The sequence below is a fragment of the Staurois parvus genome, unplaced genomic scaffold, assembly GCF_062004578.1.
Source record: "Staurois parvus isolate SC_StPar_1 unplaced genomic scaffold, SC_StPar_1.0 ptg000450l, whole genome shotgun sequence".
Classification (NCBI taxonomy): domain Eukaryota; kingdom Metazoa; phylum Chordata; class Amphibia; order Anura; family Ranidae; genus Staurois; species Staurois parvus.
This window is the reverse complement of record NW_028318246.1, coordinates 4,077,918-4,101,316: the sequence shown is the minus strand read 5'-3', so window position 1 is coordinate 4,101,316 and position 23,399 is coordinate 4,077,918. Positions and strand designations below refer to the sequence as shown.

The 23,399-nt window shown below is 41.8% G+C and overlaps 1 protein-coding gene across 2 annotated transcripts in view; it reads right to left on the bottom strand.

Moving 5' to 3' along the window:
- Positions 1 to 23,399, bottom strand: part of WDR47 (WD repeat domain 47) — a 117,720-nt gene that overhangs the window by 41,308 nt on the left and 53,013 nt on the right. For both annotated transcript variants that reach the window (XM_089688692.1, XM_089688693.1), the window contains one exon: positions 2,765 to 3,567. In XM_089688692.1, coding sequence (XP_089544818.1) covers positions 2,765 to 3,567 — 803 coding nt within the window. The remainder of the gene's footprint in view (positions 1 to 2,764; positions 3,568 to 23,399) is intronic.

Below are 23,399 nucleotides of genomic sequence, written 5' to 3'. Positions count from 1 at the left end.
AATTGGATGCAAAAATTATTTTCACTGACTGAAAGTTGCTGGTGAAATATGTGGTACTGTGCGTTAACAGAATGACCAAACTTCAGTTTTCCTTGTGAAACTTTGCATCTCAAATATCCTGTCCTTTGTACCCTATATAGCAGAAATTATCTACCATATACCTGGTGCAGGCCAGTACTGCCAAATCAATTTCTCAGCAGTGCTTTATGCTTCAGACACCAGTTTTAAATCAAGCTTTTGGAGTTCAGTTTAATGGCCATATTCAATGTTTGTTTCTGCAGACTGTTTGCACCTATACAGTTAGGTCCATATATATTTGGACACAGGCACAATTTTAGTTTTTTTCAGGTATTTACCAAAATATATTCAAGTTATAGTTATATATTGGATATGGGCTGAAAGTGCACAATCTCAGGTTTAAATTGAGGGTATGTACATCCAAATTGGAGGAAGGGTTTAGGAATTACAGCTCTTAAGATTAACCATCCCCCCTTTTTCAAGGGACCAAAAGTAATTGGACAATTGAATCCAAAGCTGTATCATGGCCAGGTGTGGGCTACTCCTTTGTTATTTCTTCATCAATTAAGCAGATAAAAGGTCTGGAGTTGATTCTAAGTTTGGTATTTGAAGGCATGATGTAGGTTCACAACAATAGATTCCAAATGCAAAGGAGCTGTCCATGCAAGTGAAAACAGGCCATTGTTAGGCTTCAAAAATGAAACAAATCCACCAGAGAGATATCAGCAACATTAGGAGTGGCCAAATCAACAGTTTGGTACATTCTGAGGAAAGAAGAACGCACTGGTGAGCTCAGCAACATAAAAAGGTACAGACGGCCACAGAAGACAACAGTGGTGGATGATCGCAGGATCCTCTCTATGATAAAGAAAAACCCATTGAGAACATCCAGACAAGTGAAGGACACTCTCCAGGAGGTGGGCATATCATTGTCAAAGTCTACAATCAAGAGAAGACTTCACGAGTGCAAATACAGAGGGTTCACCACAAGGTTCAAACCATTCATAAACCTGAAGAATAGAAAAGCCAGATTACACTTTGAAAAAAAAAAAATCTAAAAAAGCCAGACCAGTTCTGGAAAAGCAATCTTTGGACAGATGAAACAAAGATTAATCTATACCAGGATGATGGGAAGAAAAAAGCGTGGAGAAGGCTTGGAAAAGCTCATGATCCAAAGCACAGAACGTCATCTGTAAAACATGGTGGAGGCAGTGTGATGGCATGGGCATGCATGGCATAAAGTTGCACTGGGTCATTGGCGTTTACTGACGATGTGACAGAAGACAGAAGCAGCCGGATGAATTCTACAGTGTTTAGAGATATACTGTCAGCCCAGATTCAGCAAAGTTGATTGGACGGCGCTTCACAGTACAGATGGACAATGATCCAAAACACACTGCAAAAGCAACTCAGGAGCTTTTGAAGGAAAGGAAGTGGAATATTCTGCAATGGCCGAGCCAATCACCTGATCTCAACCCAATTAAGCATGCATTTCACTTGCTGAAGGCAAAACTAAAGGCAGAAAGACCCACAAAGAACAACTAAAGACAGCTGCAGTTAGAGCCTGGAAAACCATCAGAAAGGAAGAAACCCACTCTTTGGTAATGTCCATGGGTTCCAGACTTCAGGCAGTCATTGCCAGTAGAGGATTGTCAACAAACTATTAAAAATGAACATTTTATTTATGATTATACTTATTTGTCCAATTAGTTTTGAGCCCCTGAAAATGGAGGGACCGTGTATACAAATGGTTGCAGTTCCTAAAATTTGTACTTGATATTTATGTTCAACCCCATGAATTAAAGATGAAAGTCTGCACTTCAAATTCATTTGGATTGTTTTGTTTTAATTTATTCTAATGGCATACAGAGCCAAAAGTATGAAATTGTGCCTGTGTTCAAATATATATGGACCTAACTGTATGTTCTGCCATTTGCTATAGCAAATTATCTATTATTTCTGGTATATGATTTAACGTGTATTTTGTGTAATATTTTTAATACATTTGTATTATTAAAATAGTATAGTTAATGTTGCAGATGGTAGTTTAGGGTAAACATGTGATTTGCCAGGACTAAGCGCAAGGACAGGCTTGCTAGGCAGCAAAAAATAAAAGGAATACATACTTGTGTCTCCTATGCTTCTTTGATCGTTCGGATTCAAATAAAGTAATTTAGTTTTTAGTAAACTTGGGACTTAGAATTTCTGTCCATTACTATTGCTGTCTGTGTCTCAACTGGAGAGATCCCCTTGTGTGGTCACCAGTACAGGAGTCAACTCTTACCAACGGGACACAGACCGCAATAAAAACCTAACAAAGGTCTCAATCTTTCCCAGAACAATCAAAAAAGCTGGGCTTTACAAGAAATTAAGGAAAGTTGACTTCAGAACTCCAGTAAATTTAACAAGTAGGGTAAATGAATTATGGTACACTCTGTAATTCACTTACAAAAAAGATAGATAATCAAAAGGTTAATACAAGCTTGTGGCTCAAAATAAACAAGTGAAACCAATTATATAGATGTCAGTGTTCCTTGCACACAGATTATTTTCTTACCATTTTTGGAGGTTCATAATTCTAAAAACAAAACACGGGTAATATGGGAACTGATTGATGATGTACAGTAGAAAATTTACCTGCAGATTTCTAGAAATATCTTTCAATGCAAATATCAAACATTTCATCAACTGAATCATGTATTTGCTTCATTTCTGCCCTGTAACACACCCAAAAGTTGTTGCATACCTTTCAGACGATTCTTCGTAGATGCTGTGGCAGTCTGAGCTCTCCAACATTAAGCTGCGGCTGAGGTTTTGTACTCCAGGATAATGGAAGTTAGCAAATGAGTGTGACATTGGAGAGGTTTTGTTTGTAGGGTCACCTGACCTTTTATCATGACCACTCAGTCCACATGTCAGTCCATCTAAGGCTGGGTTCAATGAGCGAGACATATAGGCATCAGCAGATTGTGGGCGTCTCATTGGTGAAGAAGGGTAAGGGGAAAGCTTGCTGATAAGTGGAGTAAGAAGATCAGCATAGCCAGCCTTGCTGGGCTTCATAAGCTTGTCAACATGGATATTCAGGGTCTTCTGTTCAAAGGCACAAGAGAACACACTAGGAGACAAGTTCTGAAGCCAAGATAAAAGACTCAAGTCCAGATCATCACATCCATTACCACAGAGAAGGTCTATTCCAAGTAGAACCTCACTCTCTGTAATCTCTTCACCTGTGGCCTTGCTTTGACAGAACTCCACACAACATTCATAGAGCAAGCCCTTCATGATGAGCTGAAACAAGCGATTATTACTGGCTTTGAATCCAGCCTCACTTAGTTTGCGATCAGCAGGGATAAACTCTGCTACCATAGCACAAGCTTCTTCAAAACTATGCACCCGTGCCGTGCTTGGATTCCAGTCCTTGAACTCTGCGTGGTTTGTGAGCCTCGGGAGAGTTAGCAGAAGACACAATTTGCTGTAATCATCTTTGGAAGAGCAATATTCTTCAAGTGCATGAAGGCATTTCACAGCTTCTTGCATTGTAAATTCAAGCTGTAACATAAACAAACACCAATGTTTAGGTTCTGTTAATTTACAAATATATTTGAATTAGACGAAAAATATTACCATATCTCAGGAAGTGGGTGTACAATGCCACATCCCAAATTATAGCAGAAACAACAAAAAGGGAAGTTACCAAAAAACATGGGACTTTAAGGGCATCGTACTCAAAATAGCAACACAATTTTCTAAAAAGCAGAATTTATTGAAACCTGTTAAAAAAAAAGAATGGTGGGATAACCACAATACTATATTTACAAACATTGTAATACATAATATTAAAACCAATACAAAATGCATAACGTGTATCCCGCCGGTCTGTACCAACAGGTGCACCAAAACGTTTCACAGTTCACAACTGCTTCATCAGGGAAACTGCGGAAGCATCACAGCATTTGTCATATGTATATCAACCACTGAATCTCAAACAGATATCACACTCAAGGTCTGAATACCAATCCCCCAGAAACCAAGCATAGAATAGGTATGCGGGCACTGGGCCAGTCAAAAAGGAGGTGGGGGCCACAACCGATCACACCATCACAGCAAAAAATAAAAGTGCACCATGGAGATCTTGCTGCACTTTTCATTTTTTGCTGTGATGGTGTGGTTGGTATATATTTATATGGGGGCATTTCTTATAGCTCAAAACTAGATAAATGGTCTCTCTAACTTAATTACTGATTGTCAGTGACCTAGGCTGCCTTCGGTAAGAGATGAGGAAATGCAGTGCTTTTATATTACAATCATTAGAACATTTTTTTTTTCATAATCCAAATGTGATTTGGGCATGCTGACAAGTGCTGCTGCTGCTGCAAAAAAAAAAGTACACACACTGCTCAGTATAAATGAGTAACCCTGGTAAACCACTTGAAAACTGCAACATTTATATACAGTGCTCAGCATAAATGAGTACACCCCAACAGATTTGTCAGAAAACCTTTACTTTCCTTTCAGAATCAACATTTTCCATGGAACAATATACTACAAAATACTCCCACAAATGTGGGTCATTGATTGCAAACAAAATTTGTTAATTTGCACACACAAAGTATTTTTCCTAACAAATTCAATCGAGACCATGTTGCAAAAATGAATACACCCCAATGAAAGTCTTAGGAGCAAAGCTAAATTTTATCCTAATTAACAAGAAATCAACTACAGATGAGTCTAATTAATAATTAAACAGGTGTCTAGCAGACAGTGGATTATAAAAGGGCATTACTTAACACAGAAAACCCCCTTCCCATTTTATGCTGTCAGGAATGGCACCACATGGAAGAAAAATGTCTCAAGGCCTGAGGAAGAAAATTTCTTTAAACAAGAAAGGTGAAGGCTACAAGAAGATCAGCAAAGCTATACTTGTCAGTAAGAATACTGAAGAAAAAGTGATACAAATATTTAAGAAAGATGGAACTGTAACCATCTCACAGAGACATCTAGGCTGTCCATGGAAGTTAACACCTCGATAGGAGCATCTTCTGATAAGAAGGTTTGAAGAAAATCGCCATGAAAGTTCATTGCAGTTAGCTAAAAAAGTAGAAAGCCAAACTGGGGGGATAGTTTCCTGTGACACAGTATGGCATACACTGCAGAGGAATGATATGCATGGGTAGCATCCACAAAGGAAGCCTCTCCTAAAGCCCATGCACAAAAAAGTCCACCTAGAATTTGCCAGGGCCCATGTTGAAAAAGAAGAAGACTACTGAAACTCTGTACTCTGGAGTTAAGTTATGAGACCAAGATAAATGTTGTTTAAATGGATGGCTTCAAAACTGTAAGGTGTCGCAGTGGAGTACAATGAAAAATGCATGGTGCCTACAGTGAAACATGGTTTTGGCAGTGTCCTTCTGTGGGGCTGCATGAGTGCTGCGGATGTCGGGGACCTGCATTTCATTGATGGTATCATGAATTCACAGAGTTACTGCTCTATATTGAAAGAAGATGTTACCATCACTCTGTGCCTTTGGTTGCTGTGCACTTCTCCAATATGACAATAAGCCAAAACACACATCTATGGCCACTTGCATTTCTGAAGAACAACAGAGAGAAAGTGATTCAGTGGCCAAGTATGTATCCTGATAGGAACCCAATCAAACACCTATGGGGAATTCTGAAGAGACAAGTTATTATTATTATACAGTATTTATAAAGCGCCGTTAGTTCGCTCAGCGCTGTACATTACAAAGGGGGACAGAACATGTGACAGAACAATACCAATACAATGCAAAACATGAGGGGATCGAGGGCCCTGCTCTTTCGAGCTTACAATCTAGGAGGAAGTTGAGCATACCTCTCCATCCAGCATCCAGGCTCTAAAAGAGGTCATTTTTGAAGAATGGAAAAAGATAGATGTTGCAATATGTCACCAACTTGTTCATTCCATGCCTAGAAGACTTGGTGCTGGCCTTACAAATCATGAAGGTAATAAAAAATACTAGATGTAGTAGTTTTTGTTGTGGGGTGTATTCATTTTTGCATCAATTAACTTGAGTAAAACTAGAGATTTTGTAATCTAAGTTATATTATTAACCTTACTTTCATGTAATGAGCTAAACAAATGTTCTATAAAACTCAGTTTTGTCAAAATTCTGGAAATTGTTCTCGTGCTCAATTGAGATATTGATTCAAATCTTAAGGGTTGTACTAATATATGCTGAGCACTGTGTGAGTTATATATATAAGCAAAGTGACTCCCCTGCTGGTGAAGGAAAATTAACAAGCTATTTGACTAATCTAAACCCAAAATCAAATTTTGCACTGTGCGCAGCATTATGCCTTACTGTATAGAGTGTTGGTAAACCTATATATTTATTTAAATCTGCTGCAAGGTGTTGCAGTGGACATCCTGCTAGCAACAGCACTTTATGCTGCAGACAGACAGCATTAAGCCACTGCCTTACAATGGGGTGCAATGTTGTCAGCCTGCCATGCCCACTCTTTCAGTTGACTGATGAGCTATCAGATCAGATCTGAGCACACATGGAAATTTGACAACACTACTGCAAAGGCACAGTTTTAGCATGGTCAGCCTGCAACAGAAAGTGTTGTTACTGGCAGGAACTTTGGATAATAACTTTTGGAAAAGATTCACAAAAAACAAAATTTACCCAAGAAAACGTATACCCTGAGGCATGCTGCCAAATATGATAGAAAAAAGATTTAGGGTTTACAAACAGCATGTGCAGTAGCTTAAAACCATTTAGAATTGAATTAAAAGGTAGTAACCATAACGGATTCGTAATCTGACCTTTTCCAAGTGAAATCCTAAGCAATGAAAAAATAAACTGTTCATATCAAGTACAGTATTAATTTTGTTTTAAGGAATTTTAAATATTTTGCACATACAAGTATTACAGTACTCACAGGCCAAAGCCATCCACCACAAGAGAACATTAACAAACAAGTTATGTAGAGGCAACAGAGCCTCCCAGTAACAGGAATTTCAACAGAAATTGTGCAGCCAGGTCAGGTTCTCAAGTAAACAGCAATACAATGTGGAAATGTACAACAAAGAGTTAGAAATGGTATGCTGCAAGTCATGAAAACATAATTACCGTAAGAGTAAAGCGCTCATAAATCGGAGTACTGACAATAGCAACTGGTACGACAGTATTCATTTTGACTCTAATGTTAACCACTAGCCTACAGGGCACTTATACCTCCTACCTGCCCAGGCCAATTTCCAGCTTTCAGCGCTGTAACACTTTGAATGACAATTGCGCGGTCATGCAACACTGTAGCCATATGACATTTTTTGTGACAGATAGAGCTTTATTTTGGTGGTATTTAATCACCTCTGGGTTTTTAAATTTTTTCTTAAACCAAAAATAACTGAACATTTTGGAAAAAAAAAAGTTTTAGTTTTTGTTATAAGATTTTGTAAATAAGTGATTTTTCTCCTTCATTGATGTGCGCTAATGAGGCTGCAGTGATGGGCACTGATAGGCTGCACTGATGAGGAGGCACTGGTAGGTGGCACTGATGGGCACTGGCAGGCATCACTGATGGGCACTCAAATATGGCACTGATAGGCGGCACTGATAGGTGGCACTGGCTGGCACTGTTAGGTGGCACTGACTGACATTGATAGGTGGCACTGACTGGCACTGATGGGTGACACAGAAAGGCAGCTCAGATAGGCACTGATATGTGGCATTGATGTGCACTGATAGGCACTGATATGTGACATTGATGTGGCACTGGAAGGTGGCATGGATGAGCACTGACGGACACTGACAGGTGGCACTGCTGGGGCTACACAGATCATCCGGGTACACTGATTATCAGTGCACATGTCCCCTCCGAGGAATGCCGATTACCGGCTCTGCTCTCCGCTCAAACTGTCAGCGCGACAGCTCGAGTGGAGAGAAATGCCGATAACCGGCATTTCCCCATTTACATGCAATCAGCTGTGATTGGACACAGCTGATCACATGACCGAGCTGACATCTTCGGCTCTTTCCGTCGATCAGTGATCTGCTGTGTCCGATGTGTCCGCTGCGCGCTCCCGGAGCTGTGTATGTGCGGTTAGAATGGGACGACGGCATATGACATCCTCCCAGAACGAGAGAACCGCCTTGCACTATACACTATATGGCGGGCGGGAGGCGTTTAAAATTATATAACTAGGTAAAATTGGAACAAGGAGCACATGAGGAATAATTTAATTTAAAAAAATAATCTATAATACTTTTTGTAAAAGATATATTTGTGTTGTTTTTATTTTTCCTTTGAATAGGTTACCTTCTTAGATTTTATCAGCATTATTTTAGCTGTTTTTTTTCCAGCGAATACCACTAAACTAGAGGAAATTGAAAATGAGGAGCAATTCCACTTTGAGAAACTGCTCAAAGCAGGAAAAAAACATTACAGAGGAATTTTATATTTAAAAGTAAAAATGGGGCTTTTCAGTGATTTCTGCCTATCACTGTTCAACTTAACATTCATTCACACTGTCTCTTCCTTTAGACAGATCATAGGGAATCTGACTAAAGCTGCAAGTGGCAACAGTAAATTGCACTGGTTGTAAGCATGAAAAGGTAAAACATGTATTTATTACTGAATTGTAGATTTAACGATTATACTTTAGTCTCCTATAATGAAGACCTTTATACGGTGCAGCTCTCCCAGACATAAGCCGCTCTAAAAAGCAGCTCTCTCTCACATGCCAGCTTTTACCATGAATTTCTAGTCGTATTTGTTTCTCTTTACATAATGCAATTACTTTAATAGGAAGAAAGCTACTTAATGTTTTCATGATAGGTGTACTTTAAAACATATTTTAAACATTACAGTTGACTTAGCGGTAGGACTGTCTCTAAAGTAAGCACTTTGAGCAATGGATATGCCGTTCCTATCTCTTGCTCACTGGATGACCAACCTAGAAATGTTGGGAGTTGAGATCCGTAATCTCTGTCTAATTTGTCTCCATCGAAGTTCGATCTACAATTGCAATGTGCAACATATAGAAGCAAAATCTGTAGATACCCAGATGCACATTTAGGATTTTCATGCAAGAAGCTTTGTCAACAGTCCAGTTATCAGTCCAAAAAAAAAAAAATAATAAGATTCCCTGCTACTGCTTCCCTGTCTTTTTCAGGCCAAACATTTTCAGCCATCTGCTACAGTTATGATAAAGAGGGCGAGAGAGGAGATATGAAAAAGCAGCAAAGAGGCTCATCTGCTACACTAGCAATGGTGTATTTCTCATGCAACTGGCATTCATCCATTGTGAACTATCTGGGGAAAAGAGAAACAGACACTATCTGGCAATTAACCCCGACCAAGATGTTGGTGGTGAAGTCGCTAGTGTAAATAAAATCACTTTTTTGAAAATGTGTAGCCACGATAGAAGATATTAAACAGACAATATTTCTCTAACAAAGCCATCACCATTGACTTCATAATGGGCCATTTTGAAAGATAGAAGTCAAATCTGTAAACGCCAGGATAATCTAGTTCAAGCTTGGAAACCAGACCATTCACCTCCAAAATAATCCCTCATTCAGAGAAATGTAGTCAAATGCTGCTTTTCCTCCCTACATATGATGAAGAATTTCATCTTTCATCATAATAGTCATCACACAGTGACCCCAGCACAGGGGTCCAGGACGTGACCAGGATGAGCTGTACCCATTGAGTAGATCATAAGCTTTTAAAATACTCCTCTAGCCAAGAACAAAACAGTCTGGTTTTCTAAAGGCAAACTTGCCCAGCCTCATTTAATTGCTCCTTTTTCTATCTCCTTAAGAACATTTTCACTCAGAATAAAACAGCATTGTCACCTTGTTACGGAAAGGAAATAAAACAGATCTCCTGCCAGGGTAAAAAGATAATTAAACTATTCTACATTGAACACTGAGAAAAACAGAATGCATCATAAATTTGACGGTTAGGAAATATATTTGTTTTTAAACATATTCATATAAAAATTGGATTTTTTGTACATACTTACCTGTAAAATCCATTTCTTGGAGTACATCATGGGACACAGAGCACTCTGTTCATAACTATGTGGGTTATAGGCCACATATAGGTAAATGGACACTGGCTGACCAATCAGAGAAGAGGTCCTCACCTATATAACCCCTCCTATACAGGAAGTAGTTCAGTTTTTGTAGCAAACAATGAAAATTCCAGAAAGAGTGGCAGGACCTCTGTGTCACGTGATGTACTCCAAGAAATGGATTTTACAGGTATGTAGAAAAAAATCTAATTTTCTTTTTTGTACATCACGGGACACAGAGCTGGCTATTCATTACTATGTGGTATGCCCCAAAGCAAAAATAAATTTGAGAGGGAGGGTGACACTATGATAGGCATTGTCAATAATTCCTCAGGACCTATTCAGCCATCCGTAAAATACTGCGGCCAAAGGCAGAATACTCTGCAGCTCTGACATCCACCTGGTAGAACCTTGTGAATGTGTGATCCGAAGACCATGTAGTGGCCTTGCAAACCTGAGCCACTGATGCCTGATTGCCCAAGATACCCTCACACTCCTGGTGTTCCTTCATCTGAAAGGGTGGGACTTTACCTTTCAAACCATAAGCCTGAATGATCAATTGGCAGATCCAATGAGAAATAGTCACCTTGGAAGCCACCTGCCCCTTCCTAGGCCCCTCTGGCAGCACAAATAGAGCATCTGACCTCCTGACCTGTGCTGTTGTATTCAAGAAGACCCTTACAGCACGTACCACATCCAAGGTATGCAGAGATCTTTCTCTTGCTGAATGAGGAAAGAATGAAGGCAGAACTATGTCCTGATTGAGAGGAAAGTTCGTTCGTGGATGCCATTTTTGAACCTCACACAAGGCAGTGTAAGCCTTCCAGGTTCTGTAATAAATGTTCCTAGAAACTTCTTTTCTAGCACCCAACATGATGAGGATGACAGAATCCGACACTCCCCTATCCTTCAGGATCTGGGTTTGAATAGTCACGCCATCAAATTTAGTGACTGGACAGCTGAGTGCAATATAGACTACTCCCAAATCCAGTGTAAGAGACGTGGCAGCAGCTGGATCAGAAAAAAGGCATAAATCAGTGAGAACTAGTTCCAAGGAATCACTAAGGCGTCTACCCCTGCCGCACGAGGGTCCCTTACCCTGCTGCACATAAAATGGCAACCGTCCCAACCTATAACCAGCCTTAGCAGTTAGGTGCACATGTAAAGGCAATGCACATCGCAAACAAACAAAGTATTTTCAATCAACAATTTGGTCCTGTCTAACAGTTTGCTTTAAAAACATAGGGTTTTGTTTGTACACATTTGTAAATACATGCGTAAGCAACAGTCTCGTGTCAAGGGTCCTCTGTATACTGGGGACCTGACTAAAATTTCCAAAGCCTCCATACCAGCAGCACATGTATTAATGGATAAGTTAAAGGCAGGTGTGCCTGGAGAAGCCCATTCCTCAAAGGTTGACGCGGGACTGTGGCTTACGCATGTATTTGCAAATGTATGCAAACAAAACCCTATGTGTTTAAAGCAAACTGTTAGACAGGGCCAAATTGGTTGTTTTGCAGGCTGGCTGGTGGTAATTGTTGCTGGGAAATCCATTGCTTGCGATGTGCATTGCCTTTCCATGTGCACTTTACTGCTAAGGCTGGTTACAGGTTGGGATGGTTGGCATTTTTTATGTAGTTGATTAATTTGGATGCAGGGAAGAATTGGATGCCCTTGCTGTCATTTTGGTATAGCTGGGAGTCACATGTACCCCTCTACCTTTAAGGAGGGATGGGCTCCTCCAGGCATACCTGCCCTTAACCCATCGATTGATACATGTGCTCCTACTATGGAGGCTTTGGAAATTTTAGTTAGGTCCACAGTATACAGAACCCTTGACGTGGAACTGTGGCTTATGCATGTATTTGCAAATGTGTGCAAACAAAACCTTCTGTTTTTAACGCAAACTGTTAGACAGGGCCAAATTGGCTGTTCTGCAGGCTGGCAAGTGTTGCTGGAAAATCCTTTGTTTGCAAGGTCCTTTATCCTGGACACAAAGACCAACCTTATTGTTGAACCTGGTTGCCAATAGATCTACATTTGGGCAACCCCATCGCTGGTAGATTTCCTTGAAAACATCGGGATTCAAAGCCCATTTCCCTGGAATCAACTGCTGGCGACTGAGATAATCCGTCTGTCAATTTTCCACACCTGGAATGAACACTGCTGACAGACTTGGAACAGACCTCTCTGCCTAGGTCAGAATGTAGTTCACCTCCTGAGCATCTCGACTCCTGGTACCGCCCTGATGGTTGATGTATGCCACTGCTATGGCATTGTCGGACTGAATCCTTACAGGCCAACCCTGAAGCCTGGATGTCCAATACCTCAGAGCCAGCCTGACTGCTCGAAGTTCCAGGACATTGATGGGAAGAACCCTTTCCCGTAGAAGCCATGTTCCCAAAACTGTGGCCTCCTCCAGCTGAAAGGCTGGCATCGGTGGTTACCAACTTCCACATCACTGGCCAAATGGATCTTCTCTTCTCAAAACTGCGAGTTATTAACCACAAATTCAGGCTATGCTGCACCTCTGGAGACATACAGTAATCCAGGGCCAGAATCTTTTTGTTCCAAACAGACAGAATGTACCTTTGCAGCGGTCTGGAGTGGAACTTGGCATAGGGAACAGCCTTGAACAAGGACACCATCTTCCCTAGCAATCTCATACAGAGGCGAATTGAAAAATACCTCTTGGCATTCAAACTGCCAACCTTGTTCCTTGGGGCGCAACGTTTCTCTGGGGATAGATATACCTTTGCCTGAACCATGTCTAGGACCATCCCCAAAAACTGCAGGCTCTGCACTGGTTCCAGGGCCGACTTCTTGAGGTTGAGCACCCAGCCCAGCTGTTCCAAGATCTGCACCCTAAGGACCACATCCTGCTTCAGACCTGGCACCAACCAATTTCTGAGCAAGAGATCGTCTAGATAACCTGTCACCGATACTCCCTGAGTTCTGAGTAGCCCCAACACCGGAGGAAGAATTTTTGTGAAAACTCTGGGAGCCGTGGCCAGCCCAAACGCTAGTGCTATGAACTGGAAATGCTGAGCCCCTACCGCAAACTGCAGAAATCTTTGGTGAGGAATGAATATAGGTACATGCAGGTATGCGTCCTTGATGTTTATGGACGCTAAAAAATCTCCATCCTGTAGGGAGGCCACTACTGACCGAACCAATTTTTTACGAAAGGATCGGACATTTAAGAACGGATTTAGCCCCTTGAGATCCAAAATGGGTCTTACATCCTCATTTGGTTTTGGGACTGTAAACAGGTTTGATTAAAACCCCTGAAATCTTTCGTCCGCTGAAACCTCCATGACAATAGGCAATTGAGTGCCTGATATAAAACTCTTCTTATTTCTGGATTTATTTGATCTTAGAAACTGGGGAGAGGGAAATACCCAAAATTCTAGTCTGTACCCCAGAACAATCGTGGATATGACCCATTTGTCTTGGATTAGAGACCTCCATGCAGCCACAAAATTCAAAGCCTTCCCCCTACCTGAACAAGTGGGGGCGCCCTTTCATAAGGAGGCAGACTTTGGATCTGTCTTCGAGGACTACCTGTGGAGGCTAGGACCTGTGTGTGGTGAAACAACTGCCTGGTAGATGAGAGCCCAGCAACCGAAGCCCCTGACACCTTAAAAGAAAGGAGTTTGTACTTCCTCTTAGAGGGTAGAAGAGCACTCCTACCCCTTGAAATCTTTTGGATATATTTGTCCAAATCTTCCCCAAACAGCCATTCCCCATGAAAGTGAAAACCTGCCAAGAAGTTTTAGCATGGCAGTTCTGCTGACCAACTCTTCAGCCACAAAACCCTGTGCATGTGCACTGAGAAGAGAGCCAAGTGAGAAATTTGCTGACTGAATCCTTAAGAGCATCAACTACGAAACACAAAGCACGCGGAACATCCTCCAAATCCTTGGTCGAGCATTCCCTTGCACTGATGGTCCTCCAATCCGCTGCTTGACACGGTCAAAAAGAAACTGGCAAATGCCAAAGAGTACCACAGTAGGCTGTGGGGCAGAACCTGAAGTGAGAAGGAGGTCTTAAGGAGAGACTGGGTCCTTGAAAACCTGTACATTATCCACAGGACATGTTAAAGATTTATTCAGGGATGAAACACCTGCATCCAGTACAGGCAAACCCCATTTCTTAACAAACGTTTGTTCCATGGGGTACAAGAAAGAAAACCTCTTTGGTGGAACAAAAACCCTATCTGGGTGATCCCAGTCGACATACATAATTTGCTCCAGAAGAGGGTGCACCGGAAAGGCCTGAGTACTCTGTGAAGGCTTCAAACAGCCCAGGGAAGAATAAGTAACCTGAGAGGTTTCTACTGGAGGTAGCCTGAATCCAGAACGTATATCAGTGAGGTCTTGAACTAAAAATCTCTGGGACTGGGAGGCAGAGACTGCCTGCTTCTCCTCAGGCTGTGACTAATCAGATAGAAATTCAACTGCCTGACTTTCCTCCAGCTCTTACTCATCCTCAGGCTCCACCCATTCCTGCTCCAGGATTGGTGGTTCCAGTGATGGGGATCTATCCCGCTTCTTAGTCCCCTGAGAAACCAATGCAATCACCCCAGCGATCTTATCTTCTAAACCCGCTAAGGCTGAAGCAAGATCATCCTTGGTTACATATGCTGAGGCAGAAGCCACAATGCCAGATAGACGCAGCGGCTCAAACTGCCCAGTTGCTTCTGGCCTGTCAGGAGAGGATATTACAGTGGACCTTAAGCTAGGTTCCTCAGGACCTGGCATTGGTACATTAGTGCCCTTTCCTGCTGCACCACCCCCACTCAGCTTTCTGGAAGACATTACTTCTGATAGCCTAAACCTGTGCACCTCCACTAGTAAACACAGATCAAGATACAGCTATGCAAGTAGTGTACTGAAGTAAAAACACTCAATGCAAATGTTGCCTTAGGCCACAGGAGATTCCACAGCAGCAGCCCACGTGTGTCCTGGCATCCAGACAAACAAATATGGCCAACTTCCCTTTAGTTTCCAGTTGTACTCTTTCTAATGGCCAAAAACAGAACAGCAAGCACATCTCAGGAACAATTGCGAGCACTCCCCCTGATGGATACTCAGTCACAACACCTCTCCTTTTCCCTCCAATTTAGAGCTTTGTTTGTTTCTCTTTACAGCAAAAAAAAAAAAAGGCGATATCTTACCAGTCCTGCTGCAGGTCTCTGACTTCCGTCAGGTATCAACCTTCACCCATCATGGCAGGCATTGTCATACAGACCTCAAGGACTCAGTCCCCATGCTGAGGGGCCACTGCCTTGTAGCCGTATAGCACCCCGCTGGAAGCCCCTTGGTCAGATTTAAAACTGCACCGGGTTCCATCTGCGTGGGGTCCAGTGCTGTAAGGCTGCATTACAGGCAAAACCTCCTTATCCAGTGAGGCTCGAGTACCATCCACTTTGGCTCACAGCTTTGCAAATGGATCTGTTTAAAGTCCCTCATTCTCTAATGGAACCATTCTGGGCTTTCACGTATGCTCCAAAAGCACAGCAACACTTTCAGTGACCATCCACCTTACAGACACTGGCGGAAAAACACTGGTCGGTCAGTGTCCATTCATCTATAGGTGGCCTATAACACACAGTCACGAATAGCCTGCTCTGTGTACAGTGATGTACAATAAAGAAATACTAGTACTCAATTGCAATGTAAAAGATTCAAACAATTCCTGCTGTTGGCGAGTCTCTTGTAAATCCAAAACAACCCTGTGATGCAGAAGAGGACTCTCACAAAAGCAAAATGACACTGTGGTATTAAGTTCCTGTAGAGATTGGCAACAACATCCTGCTTTGTTACTTAACTGCTTTCCCATCACCCTATAGCACAAACACTGCTACAGGGCAGCAGGGCTGCGCAAAATCGCACGCACACACACACACACAATATACACATACATTTTATATATATATATATATATATATATATATATATATATACACATACACACACACACACACACACACACACACACACACACAGTATCTCACAGAAATGAGTACACCCCTCACACTTTTGTAAATATTTTATTCTATCTTTTCATGTGACAACACTGAAGAAATGACACTTTGCTACAATGTAAAGTAGTGAGTGTACAGCTTGTATAACAGTTTAAATTTGCTGTCCCCTCAAAATAACTCAACACAGCCATTAATGTCTACACCGCTGGCAACAAAAGTGAGTATACCCCTAAGTGAAAATGTCCAAATTGGGCCCAGTTAGCCATTTTCCCTCCCCCATGTCATGTGACTCGTTAGTGCTACAATGTCTCAGGTGTGAATGGGGAGCAGGTGTGTTAAATTTGGTGTTAGTGCTCTCACTCTCTCATACTGGTCACTGGAAGCTCAACATGGCACCTCATGACAAAGAACTCTGAGGATCTGAAAAAAAGAGTTGTTGCTCTACATAAAGATGGCCTAGGCTATAAGAAGATTGGCAAGACCCTGAAACTGAGCTGCAGCATGGTGGCCAAGACCATACAGAGGTTTAACAGGACAGGTTCCACTCAGAACAGGCCACGCCATGGTTGACCAAAGAAGTTGAGTGCACGTGCTAAGCATCATAACCAGAGGTTGTCTTTGGGAAATAGACGTATGAGTGCTGCCAGCATTGCTGCAGAGGTTGAAGGGGTGATGGATTATCCTGTCAGTGCTCAGACCATACGCCACACATTGCATCAAATTGGTCTGCATGGCTGTCGTCCCAGAAGGAAGCCTCTTCTAAAGATGATGCACAAGAAAGCCTGCAAACAGTTTGCTGAAGACAAGCAGACTAAGGACATGGATTACTGGAACCATGTTCTGTGGTCTGATGAGACCAAGATCAACTGATTTGGTTCAGATGGTGTCAAGCGTGTAGGGCAGCAACCAGGTGAGGAGTACAAAGACAAGTGTGTCTTGCCTACAGTCAAGCATGGTGGTGGGAGTGTCATGGTCTGGGGCTGCATGAGTGCTGCTGGCACTGGGGAGCTACAGTTCATTGAGGGAACCAAGAATGCAAACATGTACTGCGACATACTGAAGCAGAGCATGATCCCCTCCCTTCAGAGACTGGGCCGCAGGGCAGTATTCCAACATAATAACGACCCCAAACACACCTCCAAGATGACCACTACCTTGCTAAAGAAGCTGAGGGTAAAGGTGACGGACTGGCCAAGCAGGTCTCCAGACCTAAACTCTATTGACCATCTGTGGGGCATCCTCAAAAACGGAAGGTGGAGGAGCGCAAGGTCTCTAACATCCAACAGCTCTGTGATGTCGTCATGGAGGAGTGGAAGAGGACATAGTGGCAACCTGTGAAGCTCTGGTAAACTCCATGCCCAAAAGGGCTAAGGCAGTGCTGGAAAATAATGGTGACCACGCAAAATATTGACACTTTGGGCCCAATTTGGACAATTTTCACTTAGGAGTGTACTCACTTTTGTTGCCAGCGGTTTAGACATTAATGGCTGTGTGTTGAGCTATTTTGAGGGGAAAACAAATTTACACTGTTATACAAGCTGTACACTCACTACTCTACATTGTAGCAAAGTGTCATGTCTTCAGTGTTGTCACATGAAAAGATAGAATAAAATATTTTCAAAAATGTGAGGGGTGTATTCACTCCTATGAGATACTGTATATATATATATATATATATATATATATATATATATATATATATATATATATATATATACACACACACACACCCGTGTTCTCGCATTTCATGGTAGGGGGCGCGTGTGCCCTACCTGCGCCGCCATTGGCAGCCTCAGCTGTCAATCACCGGGTGTCCGCCAGTGATTCCCTGCTGGCACCCAGCGATCGTTCAGTATCACTGAGGAGGGAGAGACCTGTATGTAAACAATACAGATCTCTCCTCTGTCAGCTCCTGCACATTTCTTTGTATTGCTCTGCACACACACAGCACACAGTAAAACAGCACACAGTTAACCCTTTGATCACCCCAGATGCAGTGGTGTATTTAGGTCTTGTGCTGCCCTAGGCAACACAAAAATTGTGCACCCCCCCAATGAGAGAGTTCAATGAGTGTGTGTTATATAAAAATAATTCTCTCTCTCTCTCTTCCCTACTAGCACATATTTCCCCCATTCCTCCTAGCAAATACCACCCCCCTTCCCAAAATCCACATTACACTTCCTAGAAAAAGTGTAGAGTGCCAGTGCCATTAGTACAGCGTCAGTGCTATTTATTAGCACTGATTATTGTATTAGTGTCGCTGGGGATGTCAGTGACAGTCAGTTCCCCCCAGTATCAGAATGCCCGCCACAGCCACATGGTCCCACTATAAGTCGCTGATCTACATATAATATATATATATATAATTCCAGTATATATACCGCCATTGTAGAGGCTATAACTTTCACGTAAATCACTTAATTTACACGTATTGGGATTTTTTTTTTTTAGCAAAGACATGCAACAGAATACATTTTGGCCTAAATTTATGACGAAATTTGATTTAAATTTTTTACTGGACATGTTTAAAAGCAAAAAGTTAAAAATATTGTTTCTTTCTCAAAATTGTCAGTCTTTTTTTGTTTATAGCGCAAAAAAATAGAAAATTAAAAAAAAATTCACAGGCGATCAAATACCACCGAAACAAAGCTCCATTTTTGGGAAAAAAAGGACAAATGTAATTTGGGTACAGTGTTGAAGGACTGCGCAATTGTCAGTTAAAGTAACACAGTGCCGTATTGCAAAAAATGGCCTGGTCAGGAAGGGAGCTACATCCTCTGGAGGGCAAGTGGTTAAAGTAGAAAACCAATTCTCCATCGTACATCTCTGGATACAACTGGAAACTTCTCTGCAAATCTCATCAAGCATGCATTACATTAATCTTGCTTTTCTTTCTGGTGCTGATCATATTTTTGCTGCATGTTTCATAATGACAAAGAAATCACAAAAGTCCAATAGCTGTGCCTGAACAAATTACTTATGTTGCTGAACTTTGGAGCCCTATATTTTATATTCATTATTTGTTTGCTTTTGCAATGTATGAAACAGGAATGAAAAGGGAAAAGTAGATACATGAGGCCAAAGAGGACACAAAAGAACAGAGGATTTTTTAGACAACTAAGAATTAAGCACTTCAGTTTTAGTGCATTACAGGAGTACACATAATGTTGTGTACAGCACAATTACTTACGTCCTGTGCTTCAATGCACCTTTTCAGGTATTCAAATATAAAACAAAGCACACCAAGTCTAGTTTAGTGTGAAAAAGCTCTAACAAATCTCATGACACTGCTGCTGTGCATTTTGTGAATAGTCATACATAGATGGTTGGGGGTGGAGACACATAAGTGCTATGCATACATCCAGCGAAGGCCTAAAGTACAGTAGAAGTTGTATTATCTAGAGAAATGAAAAAAACTTTTTAAAGAAAATGTAAACCTAACAGTTATATTCCTGATATGTGCCTGCTGTATCATGTACTTGTATGAAAAAGTAATCTGTTCTCTGTATGGCTTCCTTTGAATGAATACTGTGGTGTTCCTGCCAGTCCCACTACTTTGCTATTAAAAACTGAACACACTAGGCATGAGAGTACACCGTGGTCAGTTCTCTGGCTATGCTGGGAACGCAGTGCTCTCCTTCAATGATCAGATTTCTGCTCACGTGCCCCCTCTGCATGTGAACTAAGAAAAGCATTGTATTCAGAGTTGGGCTTTCACAGTCAGCCATTCACTGACTGGCTAAAGCAGAACCTAAAGTATTGACTAAAGGCAAAACCTTTTTCTTTTAGGTTTTTGGATGACGTAAAGAGGGATTAGAGGGGACATCTTCCAATGAGGACACTAGTTCTGGAGAACCAGATGATAACCAGTATTTCCCTGTTTTGGTTAGGGAACAGGAAGTGAAGGAAAATCTCCTTCACACAGGTGGCAGGACATAGATGGTAAAACTAAAACTGAGAGGGGTTATAACCCTCCCTAAATTGAAATTAAAAACATTTTGCCTTTAGTTCTACTTTAAAATTCAACTCTGAGCTGCTGATACTTGTGAGGACCCTCAGGCAAAAAAAAAGAGGCAATCACACTGTCAAATTGAAGCTGTAGATCTCAAATTAATTCTAACACTTTGAATAACCAAAGAGTGAAGCACGTTCTTAGAATGCTTAGGATGAAGAGAAAAGTATGGCAAACCAATGTGCTGATGCAGGTGAAACAAAGCATCCACTTTAGGTAAGAATGAGAACCTAGAGCTCAACACCACCTTATCCATGTGAATTACCAGGAAAAGTTCCTTGCAGGAAAGAGCATCTAACTCTCAGATGCTGAGAGCTGAAGTAAAAAAAAACAAAAAAAAAACAATCCTGCATGTAAGCAGTGACAAGGAACTCTTTTGAAGAGGTTCAAGTCTGTAAATCAAGACCAAGTTAAGGTCCTATGGAGACCAGGTGGGTCAGGTTAACAGTCCATGTGACACCCTGCAAAAAGGCTTTTACCAAGGAATGAGATGTGAAAGGTCTCTGAACTAGAATGGCCAAGGCGGAGATCTGTCCTATGATGGTACTTAAAGCCAGACATCTCCACACCAGACTGCCAGACAGAGCCAAAGTGAACGGCATACTGTTGGGGATTACAAGCCTCACACCAGGTAAAAAAAAGCCTTCCATGTACAATGGTACACATTCCTGGAGGTCGACTTTCTAGCCTTGAGAAATGTAGGGATGACAGAGTCAGAAACATCCCTAACCCTCAGAAGTTAGGCTTCAACAGCCATGCCTTCAAAGCGAGCAACTTAAAAGCAGGAAGGAAGATCAATTCTTGAGAGAGCAAATCTGGCCTATCTGATAGAGCCCACGTCTTGTTTGCCAAGAGACTTATGTCTACATGCCAAATTATTCTTGGCCAAGAAGGTGCCATCCAAATCATTGGAAAGCCCTACATCTTTATCCTGAGCAACAGGTGAGAAAGATGCTGAAGTGGAGGAAAAGCACAGATCAGGGTATGCAAATCACTAGGGCACCTACCACAAATTCCTGAGGATCCCAGGTACTGGACACAAAACTGCCCATGTGGTTGTTTAATCTGGATGTGAATAGATAGGTGATGCTAAAAGAATAGGTGGCACCTCCAGAAGTGCCCATTCGCCCAAATTTAGCTGCTGATGGCTGAAAGTCTGCCCACCAATTTTCCATGCCAGGAATGTGCATGGCGGAGAAAGCTGGAACATGAAGTTCTGTCAAGGAGAAGATCAGGAACGGAGATGTGTTTTCTAATCTCCAACAACTTTCACATTTTCCTCATCCTGAGGAATTTCCTCCAATGTCTCATCTGCCCTAGTAACATTGAGAGCATGCTCATAAGCACAGGGGGTTGGGACCTGTGTTCTCAACAGACTTCTAAAAGATTTTGCAATGAGTAAGAAAATCATGTTTTTTTTTTCTTGTCACAGGAATTCTTAACACTGTCAGGAGGTCTAGCTAGAATTCTCCTTGATGAAGGAAGACAATGACAGATTTGGTAGATTTCATGTAGCAGTTTTGGACTCAAATGAAACCATTCAGAACTTTGAAATTCTGGATGTGGTGTATGCCCTTTTTGGGCTTGACAACAGTGAACTGGTTGGAGTAAAACACCTGGAATTGTTCTGCCTTGGGAACTGGAGCAATGGCACCACACCCCCCACTCTAGAAAGTGAGTGCAGAGAAAGGCTTGTAGGGAATTTAAAACATTTTTAGTGCCAAACCTTACAGGTGGACAGGCAGACAAGCTTTTGGAGCTTGTAGAGGTTGAAGGAGGCAAGAAATGAAAGGTACACCTCCTAACAGGCAAGCAGGAAAAAGACTTTGTAATCTGCTCCTTAAAGTGGAACTATACTGTATCTGAACACTACCAACCAAAAACAGAATTTCATTCATTTTTAATATTCAAAGCAAACATGTCTATCCATCCATGTCTCCATGCTTTATTTTGCTAAGAAATCACTTTGAACCCCCCCCCCCCCCTAGCATTTCTGGTTGCAGCCATCTTGAGTAAGGGCAAATGAGTCATGTGGCATTTACTTCCTGGAATCCATCTGCTCTGAGATCAGGTATGCAAGCAGGAGGGTGTGCTTAGCTGAGAAAAATTCTCTCTCTCTCTCTCTCTCTCCTGAAGACTCCTGGGATGTATGACATTTGCCTAGGCAAGGAAATCAGGAAGTAACTCAAGAAAGGGTAAATCTGAAATACTTTTATCTATTTATGAATGCTAGCAAGAGTCCCTGTGACTGCGTGGGTTTCCTCTGGGTGCTCCGATTTCCTCCCACACTCCAAAGACATGCTGGTAGGTTAATTGGCTCCTGTCTAAATTGGCCCTAGTATGTATATGTATGAATGTGAGCTAGGGACTTTAAATTGTACGCTCCTTGAGGGTTAGGGAATGATGTGAATGTATAATATATATGTAAAAACGTTGCGTAAATTGACAGTGCTATATAAGCACCTGAAATAAATAAATAATAAATAAGAGAAGGATTAAAAATAGTGAATGTTGATCGAGAGAGTGAAGTTCTGCTTTAAGTTGGCCATACACTGATCAAAATTCAGACAGTTCACCTGTGGAGAGCAAAGGTTATTAGTTATGAGTGTTGAGTACATGTTACCAACAAATTAGCTAGGAAACAATAGACAAACACCTCTGATAATGTGCATAATTGCATAATGGCAATTTATTGAACATTGATAGGTGCACCTTGTTCCATCTCTCCATACGCCGGGATGCTCGGTATGCTTTGCTTCATTGCCCCATGCCGGGCCTCTTGGCTCACCAGCAGAAGTTGGCTTCCTATCTGTTTTTATCCGCCACTAGAACAATTGCTCAGGCCTGGAAGAGTCCATTTGTCCCTCTTCAGGGGGTGCGGGATCGTATGACCACTATGATGCTCAAAGAACAGATGTCGAGTATCCGCAACGACTCCCAACGTAAATTTTTGAAAATATGGGAGCCGTGGTTGCAATATGCCCTTCCCTCACTCCCCCCGGCTAGTCTGGGGATGTAATGGCGTTCGGTATTGGCGCTCTTGAACCCCTGCTCTTTGCCGCCCCCCCCCCCCTTTTTTCTTTTCCTTTTTCTCTCTCTCTCTGTTTTTGGTGTGACTGGACAGATGCATTTAGTTGTTATAATCAGTTACATTAATGTTTTGTAACTTATGTGCCATTGATAGCCCCTGCGTGGGCGTACCTTTTGCCCTGTTGGCATTAGAGCTTTGTTTTTCCCTTTTTTTTTATTTTGCATTTTGTTTATCTGTGCAATTGATAGCCCCTGCGTGGGCGTGTTTTATTGCCTCTGTTTAT